Below are 8,839 nucleotides of genomic sequence, written 5' to 3'. Positions count from 1 at the left end.
TTCCCCACAGAACCCCCCAAAAACCCCCCCCCCCCGGACCCCCAAAAGGTTTTTTTTTTTTTTTTTTTTTTTTCACACCAGGCATGTGTGTCCAAATCGAATGGTTATTATGATTAAACATTAAATCAACCTTTGCTCTGGCACAGGTTCTCTGGGGGCTTTGGAGCACGAGACTATCGTCAGACGCCAGGTGGATCCGGAAGCTTTGGTGGAAATCGCACAGCGCGCAACCCTGGTGGTCATGGAGGAAACCGTGGATTTGGTGGCGGTGAGAGGAGTTTCGTTCACATTTGTTAAAACAAAACTTAAAACATATTAGTTAATAAAAATGCTATACACCAGTTATGTGCATTTACCCCAGTTTGAACTTACCTTATTAACTGTGACAAATTGCTATTTTTTCCGAGCTAAAATTTGAAGCTCATGGCTGACGTAAATGGCACATCATTGGCTCTGGATTAATCTTTATCACTTAAAATTACAATCAGTGGTTTTAAACACTTAGAATGAAATGTCTTTTATATTAGTAAAGATGACGATGTGTTTTTTTTTTTGTTTTTTTTTTTTCTCAGGCGGCTTTGGTGGAAACTTCTACAACAACGATGGCTACGGAGGAAACTACTCCAGCAGCGTGGACTGGTGGGGAAACTGAGGGGTAGAAACAGAAAACCACATGTAAGACTGGAGCCAGACCATAACCCTCCTCCTCACTGACACACAGTACATTACCAACGTCACCAGCACGTGCACGACCACCACTGCGCACAGCAGAAGAACGCACAGACGTGTGCAGGCTTGAGTTAAAGTGCACACGCTGACGTGCATCGTCTGACGTCGAACAGCGTGTTTCACTCTTCAAAGTGTATGTGTTGGGTTTTTTCTTTCTTTTTTTTTTTTTTTGGGGGGGGGGGTTTAAAAAAAAAAAAAAAAAAGCTGTTAATGTACTGTGCCTTTAAATTAGAAACGGGAAATCTTAAGTTTTCATTTCACCAGAATGGGAAATAACCACGGCCACAAGCTCTAAATTTGTTAAGTATTTTGTTTGGTGAGACAACAAAAAAAATAATATTAAAAGAAAGCTTGGACTTGATCAAACCTTGGCAAATACTGGGGGCGCTGTTTGTTCCTGGAAATTCTTGATTCCATTTGAAGAAAAAAAAACAAACAAACAAACACTCGAAATAATCACAGGAATGTGTCAACGTTTGTTCCTAGGTAGCGTTCTTTCTACAACAGGCACAAAACAGTGACGGAAGCCGCCAATTATTAATGTGGAAACAGTGGTTGTTTTTTTTTTTTTTTTTTTTTTTTTTTTGGGGGGGGGGGTTTAAAAAAAAAAAAAAAAAGCTGTTAATGTACTGTGCCTTTAAATTAGAAACGGGAAATCTTAAGTTTTCATTTCACCAGAATGGGAAATAACCACGGCCACAAGCTCTAAATTTGTTAAGTATTTTGTTTGGTGAGACAACAAAAAAAATAATATTAAAAGAAAGCTTGGACTTGATCAAACCTTGGCAAATACTGGGGGCGCTGTTTGTTCCTGGAAATTCTTGATTCCATTTGAAGAAAAAAAAACAAACAAACAAACACTCGAAATAATCACAGGAATGTGTCAACGTTTGTTCCTAGGTAGCGTTCTTTCTACAACAGGCACAAAACAGTGACGGAAGCCGCCAATTATTAATGTGGAAACAGGACAAAAACTAGGCCACTCTGCGAGCAAACCGTATTTTTAGACAAATATCTTATTTTGTTTTCTTTGCTCACTCTATCCTGGATCGGCTCCGTTTTTCTCTCGACAGCCATTCCTCTGCTGTGGTTTAGCTCAGCACTGACCATCGCTGAGATTAAAGCAGATGTATTGCTGTTTCTCCACCTGTTTTTTTTTTTTTGTTTTTTTAATTATTATTATTATTTCTCCAATTGACTTGACAGTGTTACGGCAGCTAGTATGCTCACAGTGCTAGCTACACCAAGTGGGTGGTGTTTTGTCTATTTTTACTTGAGATATTTTTGGTGCAGGCGTCTGCAAAGTTAAAACGTTTTAAGTTGTTTATAAGAATTTTTTCAGTAGCAGGAACATAATAAATTATTTGAAAGTGAAGTTCAATGTGGCCGTATTTAAGAACCACAGCATCGGGAAGACACAGCAGCGCGTAAACGTGTTAGTGTTTACTGAATCGTTCAGGAGCCCAAACCAGGTCCGGGTGGTTTCTGACATTTGCAAGTGTTTTGTTTTTTGGTCAAGGTGAGAAAAAAAAAAAAAAAAAAAAAAGGACACGTGAACTGAGTCGCAGGCTTAAAACTTAATCTCAAAAACACATACAAAACAAAAGTTTTCCTTTTTCAAGCTGTGCTGGAGGCTCATGGTTCACCTTTGTAGTGACAGAGGTTAAACAAAGGAAGATCTAATGCGGTGGGGGTGGAGGGAGGAGGGAGGGAGAGGTGTGAGTCGTCAGTCTAAGATGTCAGAGTTGAGGGTTTTTGTTGGAACTTGGACAGTCGAGTGCTTTACAGAACAACCTCAAATGTTAGAACTTGGCATGTTCTACCGCATCAGTGACCCAATAAGTAGTCCCGGTCCTCGAGTGGTTAGTACCTGTTGTATTTTTGAAGTGAAGCTGGTGACACTAAATTACCGCCTAGGAGAAACTGGACTCACCACTGTGGACACCGAAGTTTTCCAGGAGTTATCTGGCTCCAACCCCTTTACTTTTTTTTTTTTTCTTTTTACCCACATTTTCAACAGCCCTGATCGTTTGAGTTGACTTTTTGCTAGTCGGTGTTTGGGAAGAACAATGTTGGCGTAGTCTGGCTATGGCGTTAGCAGTTACAGGTGACAATGTGGTGTCTTTATAGTTTAGCACTCGCCCGAGCCGGCCAACGATTGTCCACTTCCTGTCCGGTCTTTATGCAGCAGCTGGTCGTACCTCAGACGTATGTGTGGAAATGAAAAAAGCTTGGATCCTTGGCTTTAAGAAGTCAAAGGCAGTACCTTCTCTCAGAGAGGAGGAGCAGGAGCAGCTGAGGAGGAGCGGGGTGGAAAGCGAGTTTAACCTCCTGCGCCCCCATTTTTTCTGGTGGTGTGTTTGTGCCTTGAAACCTTTTTTGTTGTCGTTCTTTTTAACCGAATCAAAGTGGATGCACTGACAGATGCTGACGATTTGAATGGTGCTACTCGATTTTGGTCTGAAGGCTGGTGCACGTTGCGCCCATCCAGTTTTACAGGAGTTGTTTTATTGCACATCTAGAGTTTTATATCAATGTCTTTGACTACGTGTCCTTAACTTCCAAAATGTTAGTGTGAGAAGTGGTTAAAAACAAACACAGCTTGTTTACAAATGGGGTGGACTTAATCATTGGGAAAATAATAATAAAAAAAAAAAAATCCAGGATTTCTTTGGGACCAGAGGGTTTAGCAGGTTTAGCAGTTTCAGGGGAATTTAGCCATTTGCACAGATTTCTAGATTCTACTTTTGCTGCTAGTTTTGTGTAACTGATTAAGCATTTTTGACAAATATTTATTTTTATAAGCCTTAAAGTGATTCTTTGAAAGTTTCCGAAACTTGACCAAAAGACAGTACAGAAAACACTGGCACTTGAATGTTGAATGTCGCCTGTATGCGTGAAAATTTATATATTTCGGGGTAGTGTGAGCTTTTTAATGTTTAAAATATCATTGGACTTGGTAAAATAAAAAAAAGCAAATCCACAGATTTCTTTTTTTTTTTCCTTTCCAGAGACGACGTTTGTCTCTGTCCGATTTAAACCGAAATTGTTGTCAAATTCAAAATGGAATTAAAAACTATGCCAAGGTTTGGGATAAACTAAAACATTTCTTTAGGAGTCTAGGTGCAGAAGTGATAAGATTCATGATTTTTTTTTTTTCTTTTTCTTTTCTTTGATTTGCTCTAATTTGACCTGATGATTCTTCTCCAGTGAATGTCTGGCACATGGCAATCCTTCAAATTAACAAACGGAACATGTGGTTTATTCTCATTGTTGTATTTGGATATATATATATATATGACCTCTCTTGAGTTCTGGGAGCTGGATCAAGCCCCGCAGCAGATTCTTGGTCCATGTTCTCTCTGGAACCCCTGGAGATCTTTAGATGTAGACTTTGCTTTTTTCTGTATTAGCTTCTAGGCTCCTGCACTGCATGAGAAACCCTCATCTGTGCGTTTGTATGATTTTACCAAAATAAAGTTGTTTGAATGCTAAAAGTATGTTGGGGAAAAAAACAAAAACAAAAAACAAAAATCACGCATGTGTTCTGATAACGTGTTTACTGTAGTAAATCTGCTGAGCAGCAGCAGCTGTCAAAATACCAGGCCACAAGCAGCAGAAACAGCATTTGGTAGAAAAGGTATGAATGGGCAATGTTTGTTTTTGACAAAATATAAAGATTTCATTTGTCAATTCGCATGTGCAATGGGTCTTATTTCGCCGAATCACGTCGGGCCGTTTGTCCAGTGTCATCGTTACTTCCATGCTCACTAAGGTGAAGGGTAAATTATTGTCTACCATACTCCCCCTAGTGGACAGAAGGTTTTGCACCACCCCTTCCACCCAAATTAAAATACTATTGAATCCCTGCTATAATTCCACCCAAATTAAAATACTATTGAATGCCTGTTATAAATGCATTCTACATACAATCCCAGCTTAATAAAATAAGCTGCAATGCTGTCAATCTGGTGGATTTCACCTTGACGTACAAACGTGTTTTTAGGGCACGTATCGTTTGGCAAAATCCAGGCGTTGTGTTAACAGGTTTTCATTACTGTTATTGTTTGGTGTTTTTACTATAATTTCTAATATAGCTGCTGGTTATGGTGACTCGGGTATTTGGATTGGTACGCTTTTTTTGGGGTCCAACACAATTCTTACCACTGGTGCATCAATAATAAGTTAACAGCTCAAAACAAATGGGCTGACCTTCATGACCTTGGACCATGTTTTGGGCTGGCAGGTCAATGCAGACCTCTAGAAGTGAGGACTGTCGTTGTTTGTTGATTCGACAACATTCTACCTGAAGCCCTTAAAAGCTATCCGAGTGGTTATATTTTCAACGAAGTGACTGGGGAAAAAAAAGCGTTTCACGGCCGTCGTCACTGATGCTTCCACAGATCCTGGATAAAAAACGTCTCCACCTGCATATCGGACAAGTTCAACATCCATCTATGCTATTCGTGTGTGTGTGTGTGTGATCTAAAAGCTCTGCATCACTTCTTTAATCCTGCTCAATCACTCATCTCTCCACCCACAGGATTAGACATCCATTAAGAGATGGCCTTTTTTTCCATGAGTGTTAGTGTGTGTTTGTCTGGTCCTCTGGTCCCGGGCTCCGAGGTGCAGCCGCCTGTCGGCATGTCGGAGGTAGAGCGTTCACTGTGTTGTACTGAAGAATCGCTGATGCGACCGTAGAGAACCATTTCCAGGTACGTGAGAGAGAGAAACACAGAAACAAGCTATGGATTTAATTGTGATTTTTTTTTTTGGTTTTTTTTTACGCAAATCTATATGTTGATTGTACTCCAGAGCAAGGTTAAGAAATTCATGTTCCGGGGTTGAACAGCTATGACAGGTTTGTACATTATGTAGTATACGGTAAAACAAAACGGAACAAATCTTGCAGTGTCTGTCTCTCTCCCTTTCCCTCTTCCTCTCTCCCTCTCTTTCTCTATGTTTCTTCACATTTTGATCAATCGGACAGTAGGAAATGTCGGAATTCCATGTTGTCTTCAGCTTTTGTATTGATATGAAAATGCTTGTCCGTGATTTTTATCTGTCTCTCTGTCTATCCGTCCATTCGTCCATCCAATGATTAAAACAGTGTTAACGTCTCACTGTCTTATTCCTGTAGATCGTTTTGTTTTTTAATCCAGATGAACGTTCCAGATGAGCAGCTGCAGCGATGATCCTTTTCACTGTCACCGGTCTGCAGCGATGATCCTTTTCACTGTCACTGGTCAGTGTTTTTCTTCTTCTTCTTCATCTTCATCATCACTCACTTTTACCTCCACACAGTTAAATCAATTATTCAGATTTACCTCAGTGACACGAACCGACAGCAGGGGGCAGCAACAGCGTCTCTGAGCCCAGACCTGAGTTGTGTTCTCACTCGCCATCTCTCCTCTTCTCCTCTTCAGCCTCTGTCTTGGTGTTTCTGCCGCTGCCTCAGACGGTTCTGTCCAGGTGGGCATGTGCGCGGGCCTGCCCTGCGACGTGCTCCTGTACTCAGGAGAAGAGCTGCAGTGTCCTGTGCGACCGCTCGCACCTGGCGGAGCTGCCGTCAGAGTTTCCCTGCGAGGCCGCCTCCATCAACCTGGACAAAAACAGGCTGAGGTTCCTGTCGGAGCGAGCGTTTGGAACGCTGCCCTCGCTCAGGAGTCTGTCTCTGGGCCACAACAACATCTCCTTCATCACACCCGGAGCCTTCAAGGTCTGATGATCAACATGCTCTTCATCATCATCATCATCATCATCACAGTCACCAAACCTTCATCATCAATATTGTCATCATCATCACGTTTACATCATCAGTCATTCACATGGTCACTTTTACTATTTCATCATCATTACCTTCATCATCATCATCATCATCATTATCATCATCATCATCATCATCACCTTTACTATATTTACATCATCATCATCATCACCATCATCATCATCATCATCACCTTTACTATATTTACATCATCATCATCACCATCATCATCATCATCACCATCATCATCACATCATCATCATCATCATCTTTACTATATTTATCATCATTATCATCATCATCATCACCTTTACTATATTTACTATTATCAATGTCATCATCATCATCTTCATCATCATCGTCATCACCTTTACTATATTTATCATCATTATCATCATCATCATCATCATCATCATCATCATCACCTTTATAAACCTCGGCATCGTCACTTTTACTATAATCATCATCGCCATCTCTTTTATGGGCACGTCCACCATCATCATCATCATCATCATCATCATCATCATCATATTATCACCTGATATGACATCATTGCCGTCATCAACATCATGCCTTTTTTTAAATGTAAACCATTTTTACCTATTTTGATGTAACTCAACTTATCCATTGTGTTTATCAGTTAACCATTTTTACCTATTTTGATGTAACTTAACTTATCCATTGTGTTTAGCAGTTAATTAATTTTTAAATTTTGCACTAGTTCTAGCAAAACGCTGGCACGATTCCCGAAACATCACAGTCAAAAGCTTTATAATTCGGTATCTTCACCCCCGGTCTCTCAGGGCCTCTCTAACCTGCTGGAGCTGAAGTTGGCTCACAACGAGTACATCACCTACCTCCACACGAGGACCTTCACAGGGCTGAAGAGGCTGGTGCGTCTAGATGTGTCCGACTGCAACCTCTTCAACATCCCGGACAGGATCTTCATCGAGCAGATTGCGCTAAAGGAGCTGCTCTGCTTCGAGAACAACTTCCGGAGAGTTCCAGGAGCCATCAGGGGCATGGAGAACCTCACACACATCTACCTGGAGCGGAATAAGATTGAAGCCATCGCCTACAACTCCCTGCTGGGACTCAGCAGTCTCAAGTGTGTATAGAGCAGTACCTCTCAAATAGTGGGGCGGGGCCCATGGGGGGGGGGCGTGATTGTTGAGGTTCATGGCCGATGAGGCACTTTCAGATTTCCAAATAAATTGACCCCAAAATCTGTTCACCACTGAACCACTGGTATACGATGGTGTACAATACCAGAATTCAGTTTTTTTTAAAACTGTCTGGATTAGGGATGTCCGATATTATTGGTTGACTGATGTCATCGGCCCGACATTAGCATATTTATGTAATATCTGTATGAATCTGTATCTGTATTAATGAAAACCCTAAAAATAGTTTGGGGAAAATTGGCTGTTGTTAAAGTGAAAGTCACTAGATGGCAGCGTTGCAGCTCATTTTATTAATCTAAAACTATCATACAGTGGTTTGTACTGTACATGTAAATAAATAAATATTACCAGGTGCTCAATAGCATTTCAGTTCGAGCGGAGCGTGGGAAAAGCTCTGTCCCCTGCGGGGACATGGCAGAAAATCACTGAGAAACACTGGGATTGGGACGATCTGGTTGGACCTTGCAGTACGTCTCAGTGTTCTTACGTAAACGATCTGGTTGGACCTTGCAGTACGTCTCTCAGTGTTCTTACGATACCTAAACCTGTCATTGTTTTCTTCTCATCGTCAGGTACCTGAACCTCCAGGAAAATCGTATCAATGTGATCCACGACCAGTCATTCCAGGACCTCGTGCATCTGGAGAACTTCTATCTCAACGACAACCTGCTGTCTGATCTCCCTTCTCTGGCTTTCGAAGGCCTCAGTCGCTTAAAGATGCTCAACCTCGGGGGGAACCAACTTACTAACTTGTCCAGGACTTGGTTTGGTGACCTGGTGGAGCTGGAGATCCTTTACCTCGACCGAAACCAGTTGCTGGGCATTGAGGAGGGAGCGTTTGAAAACCTGACCAGTCTCATCACGCTGCACCTGAACAGCAATAACTTGACATCACTACCTTTCCCTGTCTTCCAGCCCATCTTCTTCCTGGGACGACTGTACCTCTTCAAGAACCCCTGGGGATGCGACTGTTCCCTGGAGTGGCTGAAGGAGTGGATGGAGAACTACAAGCTGGTGCGAGATGTCCCCTGTTTTTCCCCCTCCTCTGTGGCCGGACTAGACCTCGGTGAGGTGACCTTCGCACAGGCGAACGGCACATGTGTGGACCCAGGGGAGCTGAATCTGACCACGGCGGTATCAGAAGTGGCGTCCACCACAG

General features: G+C 41.9%; 2 protein-coding genes across 10 annotated transcripts in view; both read left to right on the top strand.

Moving 5' to 3' along the window:
• Positions 1–1,278, top strand: part of ddx3xa (DEAD-box helicase 3 X-linked a) — a 12,856-nt gene extending 11,578 nt beyond the window's left edge. For all 8 annotated transcript variants that reach the window (XM_008327816.3, XM_008327815.3, XM_008327814.3 and 5 more), the window contains 2 exons: positions 147–268; positions 573–1,278. In XM_008327816.3, the coding sequence (XP_008326038.1) occupies positions 147–268; positions 573–652 (202 nt within the window). In that variant the 3' untranslated portion in view covers positions 653–1,278. The remainder of the gene's footprint in view (positions 1–146; positions 269–572) is intronic.
• A 3,374-nt stretch (positions 1,279–4,652) lies between these two features.
• Positions 4,653–8,839, top strand: part of nyx (nyctalopin) — a 5,160-nt gene continuing 973 nt past the window's right edge. The window contains exons 1-5 of one of the 2 annotated variants that reach the window (XM_025064116.1): positions 4,653–5,444; positions 5,870–5,942; positions 6,156–6,448; positions 7,300–7,604; positions 8,253–8,839. The exon at positions 8,253–8,839 is cut by the window's right edge and continues 973 nt beyond it. In XM_025064116.1, coding sequence (XP_024919884.1) covers positions 5,921–5,942; positions 6,156–6,448; positions 7,300–7,604; positions 8,253–8,839 — 1,207 coding nt within the window. In that variant the 5' untranslated portion in view covers positions 4,653–5,444; positions 5,870–5,920. Of the gene's footprint in view, positions 5,445–5,547; positions 5,591–5,869; positions 5,943–6,155; positions 6,449–7,299; positions 7,605–8,252 lie in introns of those variants that run through there. The other variant, XM_025064117.1, reaches the window with a different exon arrangement.

Source organism: Cynoglossus semilaevis, chromosome 16 (genome assembly GCF_000523025.1).
Source record: "Cynoglossus semilaevis isolate Cse_v1.0 chromosome 16, Cse_v1.0, whole genome shotgun sequence".
NCBI classification, from domain to species: Eukaryota; Metazoa; Chordata; class Actinopteri; order Pleuronectiformes; family Cynoglossidae; genus Cynoglossus; species Cynoglossus semilaevis.
The sequence above is the reverse complement of the archived record's forward strand: the minus strand, read 5'-3'. Positions and strand labels throughout refer to the sequence as shown.